This window comes from Arvicanthis niloticus, chromosome 23, assembly GCF_011762505.2.
Source record: "Arvicanthis niloticus isolate mArvNil1 chromosome 23, mArvNil1.pat.X, whole genome shotgun sequence".
Lineage (NCBI taxonomy): Eukaryota > Metazoa > Chordata > Mammalia > Rodentia > Muridae > Arvicanthis > Arvicanthis niloticus.
In genome coordinates this window covers 2,575,095-2,596,110 of record NC_133430.1, presented here as the reverse complement: position 1 = coordinate 2,596,110, position 21,016 = coordinate 2,575,095, and the positions used below count along the sequence as shown (strand labels likewise).

The 21,016-nt window shown below is 46.2% G+C and overlaps 1 protein-coding gene across 1 annotated transcript in view; it reads left to right on the top strand.

The window, feature by feature from the left end:
* Ptprn2 (protein tyrosine phosphatase receptor type N2) overlaps positions 1-21,016 on the top strand; it is a 747,342-nt gene that overhangs the window by 667,558 nt on the left and 58,768 nt on the right. The window contains exon 15 of the mRNA XM_076920936.1: positions 10,048-10,195. Within this exon, the coding sequence (XP_076777051.1) occupies positions 10,048-10,195 (148 nt within the window). The remainder of the gene's footprint in view (positions 1-10,047; positions 10,196-21,016) is intronic.

Below are 21,016 nucleotides of genomic sequence, written 5' to 3'. Positions count from 1 at the left end.
GCCCCGCTGATGGAACCGCAGCAGGACAAGTTCCAGTCAACTACAAGACAACCCATCTCCATCCTGTCAAGAGTCAGAAGCAGCACATGGCAGGCAGGACAGGCATTCTGGGAACAAGAGGGGCAGGGAGGTCATCCGTACCCTTGGTGCCTCTCTGCCTTTTCATTTTTATAGTCCTTGGTCTGTCCCCTTGACTCTCTCCTTCCCTGGGTTTCCCACGTTGTTTTGAATTTTCTAATTTTGAATATCTATTATGCCTGCTGCATTTTATTAACAGTGTTTAGAAAAATGCCAGCTGCAGATCTACAGGCCACCATCAAGCTTTACCTAAACAAATATGTGCCACCCCCCTAAGTCTTTATATCCATGTATACGAGGTAAAGGCAAGCAGCTATAGCTGCCTCCTCCGACATCTGTTTGTATTCTCGCCGAACTTCAAATGTCTTACTTTTGGAATTCAGACACTTTAACAGGAATGTTTCCCTTTTGAGCACTAATGAAGACAGCTGACAGTGTTTATTTTTAAAGGGGGGAGGGGGGGGAAAGGTCATCGGTTTCCCCCAAATGGCATGGAAGCAGCTTACTCCTTGTTTTCAAAACCATTAGCCTCACTTGTGACTTTAAAAAATCAAACCTCACGGTCTTGTCAGGAGGTAGGAAAATGTAAATGGATTGTATTCTTCCACAAAAGGTCTGACTGTACCATCAGTAAATTAAAGGGCACTGTGCCGTAATGGGCTCCTGGGTTAAAAAAAAAAAAAACGGGAAGGGCTGGAAGCAGAGTTTTCCTAGTACTAATTGCTCCAAATCAAGCACTCCAAAACTCAGCTTTTAAAATAGGCCTTCCCCCGAGGTGGGGCGATGCTTGCTTTTTTTTGCAGCGTCACTGCATTTTGTGGGGAAGCTTCTACTTGTTCCCTGTATGTGATCCCAGAGGCCTCGTTTCAAGATGGCATCGATGTTCTTTGTGTATCTTGACTAGTGAAATAATATCAGGTGGGTCCTGATGGGCTTATTTCTGAATGCTCCTCTGCCCTTTTGAGTGTCTGTGTTGCAAGGAATGAGTTTATTGTCATTATTCTATATGAGACTAATAATAAATCTTTTCTGGGTGTCTGCTTCTATGAGGGCAAAAAGACACCAAGGTAGCACAGTTTCTGTGACTTCTAATGGGCCAGGCTCAGGCTGATCCCCCTAGGTTCTGTCTAGTTGCCACACAGAGTGCCAAGATGGCTGTCATGCGTGGTGCAGAAGCAGCACCAGAGATCCCGAGGTATGCACCTAAAACTCACATGGCCTCTGAAAGCCTTCTGGCCACTGCTCCAGCCTTTCATTATGAGTGACAGAAACTTCCTTGCTGAGAGTAAAATGCCCCAGCTCCAATGTCAAGGTTGGCTTGTTGCCTGTAGTCACATGATGCTTAATTGTAACAAAAGCATGTCAAGTGCATCCTCAGGAAGTATCAACATGCAGTAGGATGGATGTCCTCCCTCAAAGACTGACCAGAAACCAGCCATCTTGAAATCTTAGTGGAGATCAAAATTAGGAAGATGTTGACCTAAGTCCTTCTAGACATGTACCCTTCAGATCCCCAAATCTCTGTCAAGAACACAACACACAGCTGAAAAATGAAGATGTGCCTCCTAGCATCCCCTAAAGAGCCTACTCACCATGAAAACCAGCTTCCCGAACTAGCTTCTCAGAAAGAAACCTCCAAATTGTAAGCACCAGCTCTTTAAGAAAACGGTGGGATACCTTCAGGGCTGGCTCCATCTCAGTCTGTCTCTTCTCCACTTATCCTGTGCTTTCTCATTCTTCTGAACGGAACCACCAGCTGAGCACCCAGGGTGGGCTTTGGTTCACTGGTGCATGTTGGTTTAAGAAACCAGGGGCCTTAGTTCATTGAGTACACAGTGCCAGACTGCATCAGCACAGGACATGTTAGCTCCCAGGTGAGCTCCTACCCTCATGGTATGCATAGAGCAGGCTACCCATGGTGTACACAGAGGAAGGTTCTCCTCACATGCATTGAGAATAGCTGTTGTTCGCATAAGGTGAAAAGATCCCTGGAGAAACAATGCCTGCCTGGGGTTTGAACACGGGGCTTAAAACCAGTAGAGTATTTTGTTCGACCACAAAGAATAAATGAAATCATGTCATTTGCAGGAGATCAGATGGAACCAGAGACTGTCATGCTAGGCAAAATTAGTCAAACCCAGAAAGATACTACAGGCATTCTCTCATACATGGTACCTGAAAGTAGCAGAGAGACCCTAGGAAGAGGAACAGTAGGAGTGGGAACAAGAGAGAGTGGTGGTAGGGTGTTTAACTAGAGGAGAACATGTTAGAGAAAAAGACTTTAGAGCTAGAAGTGTTTGGCCATTGCTGTGTCTCCAGATGAAAGGGCTGACCTTCAGTTGGGGCTACAGCAGAACACTGGGACAAGACTCGTGGTTTATAGATGGTTTCTGGATTGCAAGAATGAAAGAGGCAGAACAGAGATTTAGAGCGAGACAGTCTAAATAACTTATATTGCTTTTAGTTCCTCCTCAAATGCTCCTAAGTTTTAGAAGATTTGGAAGGCAACCATCATCAATACAAAATGTTAATCTGTAACAGAACCTTACAGGAACCCCTGGTGACCTGCAAACACTCGTTCCACAGTGGCTGAGGTACCAATATCCCCTGGGAAAAGGTTGGTTTCATAATGAGTGAGAGCTGAAAACATGGAGAGAAGCAAGCAGGGGGTGGTACCAGGCACAGGCTTTCTTTAAGTAGACTTGTGTCAAGATGGAGCCATGAGATGGGTAAGTCCCAGATCATAAGACAAGAAGGTCATGGGGTGATGGAAGATTCCAGATCATAGGTCATGTGAAGACGATGGCAGGACTCAGAACACAGGACATGAAGGTCCAAGATGATAGAATAAGAGGGTCGTTGGAGGTGACTACAAGTTATAGGATCATAGGACACTGTCCTACTTAGGGTCACTTTTGCTGTAATAAAACACCATGACCAAAGCAACTCAGGGAGCAAAGTGTTTATTTCAGCTTACACTTCCAAATAATAGCTTATCTTCTAGGGAAGTTAGGACAGGAACTCAAACAGGGCAGGAAACTGGAGGCAGAAGCAGCTGCATAAACCATGGAGGATGCTGCTTACCAGTTTGCCCCACATATCTTGCTCAGCCTGCTCTCTTATAGAACCCAGGACTTACCAGCACAGGGATGGCACCACCAAAAATAGGCTGGGTCCTCCCCTGCCAATCACTAACTAAGAAAATGCTTTACTGCCTGACCTTTTGGAGGCATTTTCTCAATTGAGACTCCCTCCTCTGATAACTCTTTTGTCAAGGTGACATAAAATCAGCCAGTATAGACAGTAAGGGGTAGGATGGGCAGGAAGTGATGGCAGGTCTCAGTCAGTCTAGATAATGCACAGCTGGTTTTTGAGCTGGGTCTTCATCTCTGGATGGATTTGTTACAGCAGATGCACAGAAATGGATCACAGGGCAGACAGTAGGAGCTGCAGTCAGGTGGGATGTAAATCGACAGGCTAGTGAGGGGGTAGGTTGATCAACAAACAAGGCTAGCCCATTCTTTATGGTTTTAAATGCATTATACTTTACAAAAAATACCATCAACACACCAGATCCACTCTCATTTTGGAAATGTTAGCTGCCTGTAGTCACTTGTGGTCTGAGAACATTATATAGAAAATTCAATCGCTGGTAAATTTTAAATGCACACGCTTCAGAGTGTTATGATGGACTCTCTAGCCTCCTTCCCAGGGGAATTGTGCTCTTTTCCAGGATATCTTCTTTGGACATGCTGCCCACCTGCTAGCTGCTCTCTTAATATCAAATCAACTGCCAAGGTACCATGGTGCTGTGTTTAAGTAAGCATTATTCCACTTAGCAACAGCCCGAAGCACAAGAGCGGTGCTGCCAACTTGAGTGTGTCAAAAAGAAGCTCCCATGTCGTTCTTTAAGCGGAAAAAGTAAAATTTCTCAAAGACGAAAGATATCAAGGGTTAGGGTTACTAAGACCTGAGTTGTTACTACGTTGCAGCTGTTACTAAGACCTGGGTTGTTGTTACTAAGTTACCACTGATCTGAGTTGTTACTAAGTTATTGCTGTTAAACTCTTGTTGGGCTTTATTTACAAACTAGTTTATCATAGGATTATTACAAGGAATAGCATTCTATATAATAGAGAGCCCTTCGAGACTTGGACACCCACTGGGGTGTTGGAAAGTATCCCCCAACCCCAGGTAAACACACTGATTTGTGAAGAAGGAAGTAGAAAGTGGGCATGGTGACACAAAGTTCATGAGGAGGCCTTGACCTCTAGGACTCCTTGTCCCTCTAGGGCAAGGTCAGCAGTGGATCCTGGGACCAGACAGATGCTAAGGAGATTGGAGAGAACCCCTAATTGGTTTTATAACTTCTCTAGGATCTGGTGTCTCCCATGTGTATGAGCAAACCTAGTATGGGCATCTTTTTATTTTAAACAGGAAAATTCTATACTGTTGCTAATGTTTAAAGCTTAAACTAGAGCAGCCAGCACTAAAGATAACCAAAACAAACAGCAGCCACACAAAACCCACAGCCCTCTCAGGTGCCAGGAAGAACAGAATTCAGTTAGTATCTCTCTCTCTCTCTCTCTCTCTCTCTCTCTCTCTCTCTCTCTCTCTCTCTCTCTCTCTGTGTGTGTGTGTGTGTGTGTGTGTGTGTGTGTGTGTGTGTGTGTGTGTTTTGGTTCTATCTTAATTTCCTATACATTTCTTTTTGTGATATTTATGTCACCAAAGTTACAAATAAACAAAGAAACCCTTAGGATTAGGAGAATGATTCTCTAGGTAAATTGCTTGTCACACAAGCACGAGGTCCTGAGTTTGAATCCAGCAGCTACATAAAAGCTATCCATGGTGGCATGTGCCAAAGACAGGAGAATCCCTGGCCTCACTGACCAGTCTAGCTGAATCAGTGAGCTCCAGATTCAATGAGGAAAATCTAAAACCGTAGGGTACATGGTGGTTAAGGAAGATGCTGAACAAACACCCCTAAGCCTAAGATTCCAACCCCATCTACACTCACATGTGAACACACACACAGACACACACACACAGACACACACACACACACACACACACACACACACACAGAGAGAGAGAGACAGAGACAGAGAGAGAGAGGAGAGAGAGAGAAACTCCCACCACCTAGCCCTCACACCTACGCTTATGGGACAGCCCAGGAAACCGGATACACAGCTACACAGGAAAAACTTGTCTTGAAAAAAACTAACCAAACAAGCAAACAACAAGAAAGTTATTTAAATGGCCATTGTAAAACACTCACAGCTGAATGCCCACTACAGAATAAAGTATAAACACAGTCAAATTGCAAGTTCATTGGCCTGGCAACCAGAAGCTGCCTGTTCTAAGAGCACTGCCCAGTCTATCTTCCTGGTTCTCACTGCTCCTTCTGCAAGAGCAGACCATAAAACAGAACAATTTTTGGTTTTATCTTCACTGATTAAAATGTGTTATTTCACAATGAAGGATGAGTCTCCCCACAGACCACAAAAGAGGAAGAAAGACTCCATATTAATTGCTGCAACCAAATAATGGACAGAAAAAAACTTAAGGAAGAGTTTGTTTTGGCTGATGGTGTTAGGGAGTATTCTATTAGGGCGGGCGAGAGAGGCACGGTAGCTGGAGCGAGAGGAGCATGGGCTGGTTGCTCACATCTCAGAGGACCAGAATCTCTTTCTCATAGACATACCCAGAGGTATACCTCCTAGGTGACTCTACATCCAGCCAAGGTGACAGTAAAGGTAAACCATCACAGAGCCTAAAATGAGGCTGGGAGGTATGACCATCACTTCAATCATGGGAAAATGATGGTCAAATAGATTCGTGCAGGACCTGACGCCGCCTGACAAACAGCACATGTCGGAGAATGAAGAACTCACCTCAGATTTACTGTAAACAAGCTCATCGATAGATGACTTAATCCTCAGGAGGAACATGACAGTATCAAGATCTACTGGTCCCATCCTCCCTCCCCTTCTGAGCTGATGCCCAGAGCTCAGGCTGCATCACACTTAGAAGTTCAAATGAACTTGCTGTGACGCCAGGTGAGGCTGACTGTGCAGTTTAAAGAGCCGCTGTGGTTCATTTGAATAGGACTTGACACAGGGTACCTCAGACCAGGGTGATCTGGCCAGGGCCTGTCGCAAGATGCATTATTTTGCCACAAAAAGAGCCTGTGCTCATAATGAGTTTCCTGAAAGAAGGTTTTCGAAAGGAAAGCCAGGACCAGGCTCTCTGCCCAGAACCATGAGTACCTACTCCTGATATGAAGGAAGCCAACTTCAGACTCTGTACACCTAAGTGGGCTGCTGCTCAGTCCCTACACCAGGACTGGACTCAAGGACCCTGCCAGATTTCCCAAAACGAAAGTGTTACACTGTGCTAAGATGTCGCCCTGCCTTAAAGAATTGGTACAAAGGGCCAGCAAGATGACTTAGCAGGCCAGAGATCTTGCCATGCAAGCCTGACGAGCTGAGTTCAGATCCTGGAACTTACAGAGGAAGGAGAGGACTCCCAAGGTCATCCTCTGACCTCCACATATACACCGTGGAATACTCACACACACCAACTGCATAATGAATAATACATAATAAAAGAAAGTTTAAATTGTGTCCAAAACACACCTTTAATGTTCCTCAATGATTATGTCTATTCATTCTGTGCATTTCTGTCTATTCATTCTCTGCCTTTATTTGCACATCTGCACACATTTACCATATGTGTTCGTACATGTGTTTTGTATGTGGTATACATGTATGTGTGGACTTGTGAGTGTGGATGCTGGAGGTTGATGTTGGGTCTCTCGCTGAACCTGGAACTTGTCAATTTTACTAGACTAAGTCTGGCCAGCAAGTCCCCAGGATCTGCCTGTCTCCACATTTTAGGATTAAAAGTTCACACTGCCATGCCCCTTTAACGTGGATGTTGGGATCAAACTCAGGTCCTTCACACATCCAAAGCAGGCTCTTTAACAACTGAGACATTTCTCTAGACATAGTTATCTCCAAGGAAGGTGGCTCTGGCTCCATTCTCTAGATCAGGGGTTCTCAACCTTCCTAACGTGAGGCCCTTTAATACAGGTCCTCATGTTGTGGTGACTCCCAACCGTAAAATTATTTCGTTGCTACTTCATAACTGTAATTGTGCTATTGCTATGAATTATAATGTAAATATCTGATACATGATCTCCAAAGGGATCGTGACCCACAGATTGAGAACCACTGCTCTCGATGGAACCTTTTAATTTTGCCCAGTTTCACACCTTTTTATCTCATGCCTTCTGACTCCATGCTAGGGGAACCTGAAGGGTCAGCATTTTGTAGAGAAAGTAGACAGATTAATAGAGTAGTCTGTTGAAACTCAAGGTGCAGACAGTTGCAACAGGGGCCTTCTAAGCAAGCTGCCTCAGTAACCCACCACCACCAGGACCTGTATTTCACAAGTCAGCCCAGAGGATCTCCATGACCCTTAAGAGTTTCTTTTTGGTGCTCACTGGCTTCCAGGGCATGTGGCCACAGAGAGGTGCACAGTAGGGCACAGGTAACCTCTAGGGAGACCCTAGTATGCTTTTGTCAAAGCTTCAAGGAACAGTTGAGTGAGTTTCCTTCCATCCTGAGTAGCCAGGAACAGAAGTTCCTGCTTCTGCCTTCTACCAACATGTCACCTGGAGTAGGTGCTAGGGGTAAGAGGACTACCCTGGCTCTTTCAACACTTAGGTGTCAGTGCACGGAAGGTGTGGGTAAGAGCAATGGGCAAAAGTAGCAGGAAGGATGTGAACCTGTGGCTGACTATTGGGTGCTGGCTACTTCGTGCTAAGAGGCCATGTGCATGCAGGGATGCAAGTATGTGCGTGTCTGTTTGTTTTTTTCTTGTGTAGACACACTTGAAAACCTATGTCTGTATATGGTATATAGCAGACTAAAACTCCATAAATAAGGCTGGAGATACAGCTCAGTGGTAGAGCACTTACCTAGTGAGGAAAGGAAAGATGAGCTACAGTGAACAACACTCTGGGGGACTGGACCACTGAGCTACAGTAGACAACACTCTGGGGGATGGGACCACTACATCCTGCAGGAATAACAAATCAGCTAGGTTTGGTCCTCTAAGCATCTCTTCTTGGAAGTCTCTCATTTCCAGAGTGAGCTGGTTGGGAAGCTGTGTAAGCCACACAGTGTCTTTAGGTCAGGAAATGGTCAGATGCATTTATGTTCTCAGTTGACAGTAGTAATGTATGCTCACTGGCAAGTACTGGGAAAACCAACCCCTGGGTCTACCTCTGCTTTCTCTGATTTGTGTTTGTTTAACGCTGGACATGTACAAATTCCAGCACAGATCTTAGTAGCTCCAGGTATCAATGGTTAAGCAAAGTTCCAACTCTAAGAAAAAAAAAATAACTTCTGTGTAGAGCCCCATGGGAAAGAGAGACAGGTCCACAGCTGAGTTCTCTGGCTCTAGACTGACCCTTGAGGAGACATTGTCCCTAAATAGGCTGTCTGACTACAACGTTTCCACATGTTTGCACATGTGCTAACAATGCATGTGTCTTCCATGTAGTGTGTGTGTGTGTGTGTGTGTGTGTGTGTGTGTGTGTGTGTGTGTCTGATGGGTTGATAGCACCATTTGAGAATACCATCATCAAATAGAAATCTGCCCGCACTGAGTGACTCCACCCCTGGGGCCTGTGGAGATTCTGTCTTTCTCTCCCTGAGCCCTTTGGAAAGTAGAGAGTTCTGACTCTCAATGCAAGACCTGGTGAAGGCTATGGTTCTGGTTCAGCCTCTACTCAGAGGCTGCTCATCAGGACCCTGGCTAGATACAAAGGGATTTGCCATATGAGCTGTCACTTGCATGGATGTGTCGCCATGGTTTCTTGGTAGCTGTGTAGCACGGTTTTCCTCCGTAATGTCATTTGATGTGTGTCTTTCTCTCCCTTGATTTGAGAAGTGATGTTCTCAAGGAGGTTTTCAAGCACATGCACCCCACCTGCCCCTGCTCATAAGCTTCCCATGGTTCCATGTGGGTGCCCCCCCAATTCTGCTCCTCCCTGCACCAGCTCTCCTTGTTCCTCAGCTCAGCTACCATACTAACCTGGCCCCTGGGTTCTATGTCTGTTCCTCTCCATCCCAGGTAAATATGACACCCCTATGGTATACCCCATACCCCAGTTGTACATATTTTCTTTGCCAATTTTGCCTGTCAGGGAGCTACCTGTCTTCTCTAGAAGATCATTGTTGTAATTAATTTAAAAATGGCTGCCAGTCAAGCCGACTATCTAGGCTGCAACAGCTCTGCCTAGCTCAATCACATGGCCAGAGGCTACGTGTGCACCACAGGTAGAAACGGCCAGCCAGAGACACCAGCACTGCCACTCATGATATGCCAGGGTGGGAGATGGCTCTGCCAATCTTCCACGCTGTCTCTGCAAGGCTGGGCATTGCCCAGACCATCCCACCAACCACGTGGGCCCAGTAAGAAAATGAGACTCTAATGCTTAAATTATCTAAAGGCTTATATATTTAGTAATGATCAATAACAAGACACCCTTACAATCAGAGGTGTAACCCAATACCCAACCTAGATATACCAACTACCTTTGACTGCTACAGACAAGTGAACATCAGCCTCCATGGCTCCCCTCTCTCACTCTCTATCTCTCTCTAGCTTCTCCTCTTCCTTCTCCTCTTCCTCTCTTTTCTCCTCCTCTTCCTCTCCTTACTCTTTTCACCTTAGCTCCTCCTACAGATCACCCTTGCTCAGGTGCATGTCACAATTCCTGGCTCAGTGTTGAAGTTCAGTCCCCAGGTGGCAAAACCACACACACACACTTCTTGAGCCCAAACCAAAAGTTGGAATAATTGACGTATTGGGATAATTGATAATTGCTTCCCAGACCTGGCCTTGGCCAGTCCTAGATCCCACACCCCTGACTCTGTGTGTTTTTTTTTTCAGGCCTACATGGAAGACCACCTGAAGAACAAGAACCGGCTGGAGAAGGAGTGGGAGGCACTGTGCGCCTACCAAGCAGAGCCCAACAGCTCGCTTGTGGCCCAGAGAGAGGAAAATGCACCCAAGAACCGTTCCCTGGCTGTGCTGACCTGTATGTACCTAGCTTGTATGACCTAGCAGAGGGAGAGGAGATGGGGACACCTGGCTGTCACTTACTCTGCCCACTATCATAGTCTGCAGAGCCCTGGGGACTGCTCCACCTCTGTATGCAAGCCCGAGCCCCCAGACTTGTTTCCCCTTACAGCTGTCCCAGTCCCAAAAGCCACATTCCCTCTTTGGATCCAGTGGTAGATCCCAGAGAATGCCTGCTGGGAACATGGAAACCTTATTGGAAAAAATCCCTATGACTGTTCGCTCTAGTGTTAGAAACCTATGAGGTCCTGTGGTCTGAGAAGATATAGGGCTGAGGGGATGGGCATGCTCATTATCATCCAGTTATGTATCTCACCTCCGCTTTAACAATGGTCACTGGTATTACTGGTAAAATATTGCCTCAAACATGGATGACTTCACTCCACCTGGGTATCGCTGTTGTCTTGAAGTCATTCCAATAGAGAATGATTTAATTTCCTACAGTGTACTAAAGATATACTCGATGGGCATGCAAAATACAGAACCCCTGGTATAGGGACCAGGTACATCTTTATAATACCCGGCTCTCTTCCACATCACTAGCCATGGGTATTTACATGTCCTAGGGAAAGTTTGGACTTTGATTGACATATCCACCCAAGGAAGGCCTCAGTGATCAAAACCTTCCCTTAATAAATAGGCATTTGATAAACACTGGTCTGTTCAGAGATGATGGAAGCATGTGAATAACTCAATTACTCTTCTACCTCAGGACACGAGGTGTTTCAGAAATAACATTTCACATTTCAGAAATAATAAAATGAACTTTGCTGTCCCCGTGCTGAAAGCCTAGCAAAGCCACGTTGGTCTCAGGTTAGCATAAACAGAGCACACAGAATGAAGATCCATGCTGAGATGGCAGAAAGCACCTTGTCATTGAGCCCCCACCTGGGTCTCTGCAGCCTGCAGGCTAGGGACATCTATGGATGCTCATCCAAATAGCAGAATGTTATAGCATTTCCCCTTCAGTCAGACCCCCTTGGCTTCTCCTTAGAATAAATGCCAGCGTTTAGCCCGAGTTTCAAGCTATGTGCTGAAGTCATGCAGAGCAGTGGTCCTTTAGAATCCAGGTTACCCTCCTGTGTGTCAACATTTGCCAGAGAGAGGCTGGTATTCTACCCTCTGCTTCTGGGGGTGGGGGTCCAAACATGTTCCCCTTAGACAGCTATAATTAGAAATGTGCAGCTTACAGGTTTTATATTTAGAAGAAAAGCAAAATAAAGCACCTCCCACCAACAGCCAGGCTTTGTTAAACACCGGCCACGTCAGAGACTGTTGACAGGTGCTGAGACTCCTGAGTACCAAGCCATTGTCCCTGTGGGGGAGTTGGGATGGATAGGGTAAGTGGGGGGCTAGACTGGAGGTGAAGAGTGGAGGGAAATGGGGTACAGGCATCTGACGATGCTTAAATTTGAAGTCCACTCCTCAGAACATGTCCTCCCTTAAGAGCCGGGCATAGGCGAGCAGTTGGCACCACTATGTTAGCCATGGGGAACACCAGGGCGCTTGGGCCCCTGTGACAGACAGATGTTCATTCCTGTCTGTCCAGACTAGAATAAGGCAGAGAGAAAAATGCTTCCAGGCATGCCAGGAACATGATTGCTACCAACTCCTGGTGCCAATTGATAGGACTGTGCCGCCCAGCTCTCAGCTGCAGCGCATGTGAAAATCATGAGTTTCTAGGAGGCCAGGGTCACAAGGGGACTCAGTTTCTCCAACTACAGGAACCCTAGCCTTGAGAATTAGAGACAAACCCATTTTACTCTCCAGGCTCTCAGGACCCTCTTCTAAAGCAGTGCCCTCTAGCTGTGGCTTGCTGACCTCTGTCCCAGACTCTGGGGAGCCCCCTCTTCTATCCTGCTTTGCTGTCTCTCCTTAGAGGAATTGGCCCTGCCTCAGAGTCAAAGAATGCTGAAGAGGGTTTTTTTTTTTTCACGTTGTTCTGTTTATACGCGTGCATGCTGATAGCCCACCACAGGAGCGTGAGTGGCAAGATGAGGATTTGGTTCCCCAGGCTTCTGTACTGCCTGTTGGGGTGTCCTTTGGTGGGTAGGCACAAAACATAACTGTCTTTCACTCTGTGTTACTTTGTCTCCTTTCTGTGACAATCTCAGGTCTCCTTCATCTCTTTCATCCAGACCTTCCGGCCCCCAACCTTGCCCCTGCTGCAACATTGTGGTCCACACTCTTACCGATGCCTGTCATTCTTCCTAGAAGCCCCCTATGCTTGCCCTGTGTCCCCATGCTTTTGCAAGCTTGTCTCACTCCTCTGCCCTTGAATAGCTCCACAGACCTTTTTTACCCACTGCCTCTTTGTTGGTGTGGTTCTATCAAAACCCTGCCAAGGCAGTCCAGCATTGGGCCAGTGAGGTGTTAAGTGGCATAGGAGAATCACAAGTAGGAAGTCCAGAGACAGTGTCCCCACAGCCCAGACTTTCCAATGCCACCAAATTCTCAAAGAAGCCACAGCCCACACTCTCTAGGCACCAGGCCAGCATGTGACTATATCTAGTTGCATTCTCTTGGAACTTTAAAGAATCCATAGGCAGTTTTGTGCATAATTACAAAGAATTATGCAATACTTTGTTGGTTTGATTTTTAAACCACCAGCAAGAATATGATGCTGTTTGGCACACTATTATAAATAAACGGAAAGAAAATTTTGTATCTGAATTATGATGAGAGAGAGAGACAGAGAGGCATAGAGACACAGAGAGATTAATTGATGAATTCTGAATCCATAAGCAAGAATACTTACTTCTTGGCACAAAACCAAGAGAACAAAGAGCTGGATACACAGGTGCGTGGCAAGGTCTAGCATACAGAGCAGTCTCCTGTCTCATACTTGTATAGTATTGAGAGCCAACCTGCCATCCTAGGGGGTGAGCTAATGTGATGTGTAGCAAGAGTGCTCCCTATGACAGAAGGAAATCCTCCCAGGTGCTCCCTCCCTCTTCAGTCCTAGGTTTCCTGCATAGAGAGTTCACATTTGTATGGGACTCGTGTGGCCATGCTGGATCACTTCCAGGTTGCCATCAGAATCTGAGGCTGTTTCCTTAACGATGGCTGTTAGCCCCGGGATGCCAGCCCTGCCCAACCATCCATGCCTAGTGAGTTATAGCAGGGGAACTGTACTCGGCATTCTCTCTAGCAGAGGGAACTTTGTTAAATCTCAGAGATTCTGCCCCATGTCTGGCTTACCACGTCACCTCCTCTCTTGGATTTTACTGCCTGCTCTTTTACGTTTCTCACATCTTCAAGCCTTTGGTCAAGGAGAGTCAACACGGCATCCCTCTGTGCTGGCTGAGATCCACTGGGCGTCCTCTGGGAGAGGTCTGGTTGATGAGCCTGTGCCTGAAGTCTAGCTACGTGAACAGCTCACTCCCAGACCCTGGCAGCTCTAGCTTGTCTAAGCACTCACAACCAGCATACGGCCAAAGCTGGCCATGCATTGTCTTTGTCTTCTACTGACAGTGACGCTTGTCTTGGTGCTGTCTCCACTGCAAGTGGAGGGACTTGCACTAAGATGGCTGTATAACCTGCCTGCTCGGGGTAGAAGCCAGCCTTTACCCTCTTATAACTGCGTACAGAGCTGACTCATCATAACATGCATGCTGTCTCCCAGGAACTCTCCTCACAGTGCTCTGCATGGTACCCCCAATCTTCCCAATACCATTTGTAAAGCCCCCTGTTGAAATCACTTGGCAGTGATCTACAAACTGGCTCTGGGCTCAGCCACTTCTGCTTGGCATACTTCTGGGCCAAATGATGGCTCTATTTTAGACATTAAGATATAAAAATATATTAGCCCACATTTCAAAATAAGGGCCTTTTAAATCTATAGCTGAAACTCTGTTAGGACAACATGACCTGATGATGTCACATTGCTAATGTCATCTGACCTTGTTGGCTTACTCAAGGCTGGTAACAGCTGATGAGTGACTTATATCCCAGTACGGGGGCCTAGACGTCCCTAATAGAGGGTCAGCATGACGAGTTCCTGATGCAGCCAGTCCTTGGCTCATAGTGACCAAGACTACAGTCTCCTTTGTTAAGGGATGCCATTATCTGGAGCAAGGCCCAATTTCATGACCATACCACTGCCAAGCTACCATTGTGAACATCCTGGAAGTCAATGGTCTCAGATTTTAGAATGCAGATATCCAGAATTCATTGTATGAACTCCAGAGACATGGCCTAGTCCAGAGCTAGCCTTGATGTTCAAGGGTCCTTGATATCCCCACCATGTGCATCTGCCATTTGTTTTTACTTTGTCTTAACCAGGCCACCATCATGGCTCACAACTCTACTTTTGTTTCCTATATGCCCCTAGTAAAGCAGTCTCAAAGTGACCACCTCCCTTATGAGGTAATCATGAGTTTTCTACACAGGAGCCTGTCTGAGAGCTGTATAGGCCCCACAGGAAGCTTACCGGACTCCTCTCCAACAATACCCAGCCTAAGAGATGTGCCTGGCCAGCACATCCTCACAGAGCTACAGGGAGCAGCATGTTCTGTAGTCTCAATTTTCAGAGCCTCTCCTCCCCATGTGTCCTTCCTCGTCCCCTTACTGCCTCTATCTCCTGTCAGCTCATCCTTGCTGACTCTATAGGGTTAGGCTTCCAAAGATTATAGCTAATGGTAGCCCTTCATCAGAAACCAGGCTAACCCTAATGGAGTCCCAGTCAAGACCACACATGCAGTCAGAGTACATAGGCAGCCGCGCAGGACAGAGAGCTTACTCACTGTCTGGTACCTGAGTATCTGGTGTTTATTCTTTGTCATCTGGCTCAGGGGGCAAAAGAACAGTCTCCCATACAAGAGGCAATGTCCTATGCCTTCATGAGACAAATACAGGTAGGCTGCAGATGGGAAGAGCTCATACCAGGCTGAGTCTGGGAGGCCACAATGGACTACTGATGACCCACTGTGAGCAGCCAAGGAAGCCAGGCATGGGGGTGAGGACAGTCAGCTAATGCTGCTTTAGCTTTCCGATCTCTGGAAGTAAGAGCTGTCATGTCCAGTCATTGAATGCTTCAAAGTTGTGGAGGTTGTCATCCAGTGCAGGTTAGCTTGCACACTGAAGATGAGCCTGCTCAGCACACCAAGACCCACCTTGGGGATGGACCCTCACCACAGACATCTCTGCCGCAGCTAGCAGAAAAGGGCGGTAAAAATACACGTTTGTGAAAATGGTCTGCTGTTCTTACAGTGGAAACGGAGGGAAGGAGGCCAGTGGGACCGTATCCTTGATTGGGAAGCAGCTTCGTCCATCCATAGTTTGGTGTCACTAAGGGAAGAGCCCTGTTCTTTAGCTTGTACTTTTGTATCTGATAGATTTAGACGCTGACTCCAGTAGTAAGTTCTGGGTCATGACTCCTGCACACATCCTCAGCAGAGCTCTATCCCTGCCCCTGCTAGGCCATGTGATATCATGACATCAGTCAAAGATGGCACCTCTACCTTTCTGTCCCCAAACAAGCCTTATTTTTCAAAAGTTACACAACGTGCATACCAATAAGATTACTGTTCTCTGAAAACTATAAAAGTGTTGTGTGTGTGAGAGAGAGGGAGGGTGCACATTTGTATGTATGTTAATGTGCTTACACATACATACATACATACATACATACATACATACATACATACGAGTGTGGGGATCAATGGGCAACTTCAGGTGCAACCCTGAGGAATGGTGACCACCTCCTTGGAAACAAGGTCTCCTATTGGCCTGGAGCACATCAGTTAAACTAAACTTGCTAGCTAGCAAACTCCAGGGATCTTCCAGTCTTTGCCTCCCAGTACTTGGGATCACACCACCATGCCTGATAGTTTATACTGATGCTGGCATCTAATTCAGGTCCTTATGCATGTTGGGAGGTTATTTACCAACTGAGACATCTCTGCAGACCCTAAAAGTGTGGTTTTATAGATGCTGACCCACTTCAAGCTTAAGCTCCTGAGAGCTGTGTGTTTTACCAACTATGGATCTTGTGTCCCTGTTCAGGGTTAAGTCACAACCCACGTGTGGTAAAGGCCCTTCTGGGAGGGCCTCACAGACAGCATGGTTCTGCCTGGCTTGCCTCTGTATGCTTATACGAGATGGTTCAGTGGATGGATGTGTAACAAAGTGAAGGTGCTGAAACCCTGGGGAACCCAAATCACAAGCACTTCTCTGCACTATGCGTCTAGGAGAGACCAGAGCAGGTACTCTTCACACTGGCACCAACATTCTAATTTCAGCCCCTGGAAGGAATGTTCCTCTCTTATAAGTACTCTTTATACCAAGGCAATGGGGCTAGCCCCAACTCTGCCAGCCAATCTCACAGAACCCTGCACATTTCTGCACAAAGGTGTGAAAGAGGTTGAATGAATCCACTGAGAATGCAGCAGCCACAGGGAAGCGAGTCCAGAGCCAATACTCTATCCATGGCACCACATCATCAGCTCCTAGAAATGTCAAAGAAGCCCTTAGCTTAAACAGCAGAGACCATCAACTTCACAGTTCTGGTGGCTGGAAGTTCATGGTCCCAGGGTCACCGAAGCTCTCCTTGCCAGGCAAAAGCCATCTTTGTGTCATGTGGTAATCTACTTCCAATCCCTACCTGTGCACCTGCTTAATAGGACACTGGTCCTGTTGAATCATGTTCTACCTTGATGATCTCAATGCAGTGTAGTTATATCTAGAGAGACTATGTTCCCAAGAAGGCTAACATTTGGGGGAGAATAAGACTGCATCGTGTCCTTTGGGATGGATGCATTTCAGCTCTTAGCACCTGAGGCCCCCAGGAGAGTTTGGTGGCTGGGTAGGCCTTGTGGGACACGACAACCTGGATACCCCTGGGATTGGCTCCCTGTGTTCTGCTCAGTCCCAGTCATGCTGAGGAGTTAAACTTCTACACTGATGTAGACAGACATATTGGTGTTCAGATAAATTCCCTTAGGTGTGGGAGCCCAGTGGCGCTGTCTGCTCTGCACTCTACCTAGTTCTCTGGCCCAGCAAGCAGCTCTCTTGACTTTTACAAGATCTGCAGGGATGCTGGTAAAAACCACCTTGATAAATGAGATCTGGAACAGAAGAGATGGCCAGTCAAGAGCACTTGAACTTGGGTTCAGTCCCCAGCACCCACATGGCAGCTTACAACTACCTATAATTCCAGTGCTCTCTACTACCCTCCACAGGCACCAGGTACTTTTATAGTGTATGGTATGTACATTCAAGTAGACACCCTTACGTACACATAAAAAACAAAATCTTTACACAGTAACACACAATACATATACTTTTTTTAAAAAAAAAGAGACTGAAATCCAAGACTCATGACTTCTATATCACAGGCCACTGTCACCTCTGTGAGGCCTCTGTGGGTCAACAAAGCCAAACCCAGGCCCCTTAGTTGATTTCACTGCTCACCAGAGAGCATCAGCCCTGAACAGTTCACATAGTCGGGACATCTTGGTATCTAGTAGGGCTTTTGAAAATGGTGCCTGTGATAATTAATCTTTGTCATCATTTAGACTAGGTTTAGAATTTTTATGGAAACCCTTCTAGGGTGTCTATGAAGGTATTTACAAAAAGGTTTAACTAAAGAGGATTACCTACCCTGAAGTTGTCAGTTTCTTCTCACAGCGTGGGGTCCCAAACTCAATGAAAAGGAGGAAGTGAATGGAGCCAGTGTTCAACTCTCTCTGCTTCCTGGCTGTGGGTGCTGCATCCTGTAACTATGCCTTGCATCCTGTAACTATGCCATCATCGTGTAACTATCACACTGTGATGGACTGTACTTTCAAACTGTGCCAAACATCAAACTGTGCCTTACATTGCTTTGGCCAGATGCTTCCTCACAACAAGAAAAGCAACTAATACAGAAAATGGTTACCAAGAAGTGAGGTTGCTGCTGTGACAGGATTTGGGATTGATTCTTAGGTTTTAGAAATGGTTTGCCAGAGGAATGTAGGATTTGGAACTCTGATCTAGAAAAGCCCTTGAATGCTACCACTACACTGAGCTTAATGGGCCATTCTGGCTGGAGTCTGGAAGACCCGAATAATGAGAGCAATGTGGATAGTGGTGCCAGCTAGGGCTCCCATCAAGAACTGAGCTGTTCATGTCTCAGTCTGCTGAAGAATCTGGCTACCATCCGCCCAGGTCCTGAAAATCTGAGTGAGGCTGGGATATGAACTAAGTTGTTTGATGAGGGATTCCAAGACAGGATAGCACTCGGGCTGTTGCATAGCTGCTGGTCTCTGTATTTCATCTTTGTAGCAGAGAGAAAGAGAGAGAGAGAGAGAGAGAGAGAGAGAGAGCGCGAGCGAGAGCGCGAGAGCCAGCGAGGAAGGCGGAGGCGGTGGCGGCGGAGGAGGAAGGAGAAGGAGGAGGAGGAGGACGCGGGGGAGGGAGAGGGAGAGGGAGAAGGGGAGGGAAGAAGAAAGGGAGGAAGTGAGGGGGAAAGAAAAAGAGAGGGAGAGGGAGGAGAGGAAGAAGAAGAGGGAGGGAGAGGGAGAGGTAGAAGGAGGAGAGGGAAACAGACAGGCAGGCAGGCAGGCAGGCAGAACAGAAAGATGAAAAATAAACAAATGAGTTTAAAGTTATTGACAAGGTAACTGAGAAAGTGTTGAATTAGCACTATTAAAGAGAAATCTTGTGCTCTGTTCTGGGGTAACAGGAAATATACTGTGAGAAGACCCCCAACCCACAAAAGGCTCTATTCAGTAAAAATGCAAATTCACTGGAAAAGAAAGCCTGCACTGAGAATACCAGCAGAGGGGATCTCTGCTCAGAACAACTAACTACCTAGGACAGTGCTTCCCCAGGATCCATGCAAGAGAATGATGGAGCTGAGGCCCAAGTGACATAACCATAATCTAGGCTGGCATCGTCATCCACATGGTACTGTGTGCAGCCAGGGGAGATGCAAGAATTAAAGGGTCATGGGGGTTTATAACAAGGTTCTTCAGACTAGGCAGGACAGGTTCAGACTCCATGAAAAGAGGCCTGGAAAGGCCATGGCACAAAACTGGGAAGATGAAGTCTAAGTTGTATTGTTGGAAAATACCAGAACAGGGATATCCACCAAGGAAGGCTGAAGGCACAGAGAGAGGCACCCCAAAAGAGACACTGTGCATGCTGTAGTCTGAAGCTATGGAACTGACCAAGGCTGTTGACACTCAGGTAATCCCATCACCAGCCGCAGATGCCAGACACGGGATTGTAGGCTCGATGTTTTCTCAGTTGGGTTTCAGGTTTACTCTGTTCTGCAGTTTCGTTGCTATTGTTTTAGTCCTCCCTTTTGGAACAGGAATGTTTGTTCTCTGTTGTGATGTGTTGAAAGTCTGTGGCTTAGATCTTACAGGGGCTTCTAGTTGAAACTGGGCTCTCAGGAGAAAGTTCAAGCTTTAAACTTCTGAATGGCATTGAGACTATTAGAAAGTGACAGGAACTTTTGGAGATGGACTAACTCAATTTTGCAGAGATGAACATGAGGCTCTAGAGGACATGGATGGACTGCTATGACTCAAAGTATCATATTTGAGTGTCAAGTGGATAAGAGGTTGAGTTGATTCTTTTTAGATTTTTAAAAAAATTATCATATGTGTTTGGGTGTTTTGCCTACGTATATGTCTGTGCATCCTATGCATGTCTGGTATCCTCAGAGGCCAGAAGAGGGTATCAGATGACCTGGAACTAGAGTTACAAAGAGTTGTAGCTACATGTAAGTGCTGAGGATCAAACCCAGGTCCTCTAGAAGAGCAACCAGTGCTCTTAACCACTGAACCGTCTCTCCAGCCTCTGCAAGTATTAATCTTAATTATCAGCATGGCTATATTTGGAATCATTATGGAAACACACTTCTGGGTGTGTCTGGGAGTATTTCCAAAAAGACTTTAACTGAGGGCTGAAGAAATGTTTCAGTGGTTGAGAGCCCATGTAGAGGACCAGGCTCTGTTCCCAGCATTCATATGGTGGTTCACAATCACCTATGACTCCAGTTCCAAATGATCTCATGCTAAGTTATGACCTCCACAGGCACCAGAGAAAGACACACAGAGAGAGAGAGAGAGAGAGAGAGAGAGAGAGAGAGAGAGAGAGAGAGAGAGGTATCACATACATGAACCCACATACATAAATTTAAAAAATAATTTAACGGTAACTAATGAGGGAAGATTCACCCCAAATGTGTATGGCACCATCCCAAGGGCCGGAATCTCCACCTGAATAAAAGGAGAAAGAGAGCAGAGCATCGGCTTTCACTCATCTTTACTTCCTGACTGTGTATACAATGTAACTAGCTACCATGTCACCCTAAGCAAGATGGGCAGAATTTACCCTCAAGTTGCTTCTTAAGTTGCTGCATCTCGTACTTTGTCATAGCAATAAGAAAAGCAGGTCACATTGTTTCTTTCTGTTCCTAGGTATTCAGAGACACCCATCTGGCTTCTCAGATCATTGGAGCAAACACATGTAACAATGTGTTCTTTTGCCTAACTAAAGTAGGTCTGAATACAGTCATTTCTGTTTATTTACCATCCCTCACTGGGAACATGGGACAGCATTGCTGTGTGGTTTATTGAGGGTAATAGGTAATATCTAGTTACATAATTGCTGTTCATCAACTGTTAGTAGACATGTGAAAGTAGAGAAGGAAGCTATGATCATGGAGACTGTTCATTGGGTTGGCTATAATGAGGATTGAGGAACATGGAGGAGTGGCAGTGATGCAGGTGGATGATCAACATGGGCAAATGAATGGTGCAGGTGGACGAGCACCAGATAGGATTAA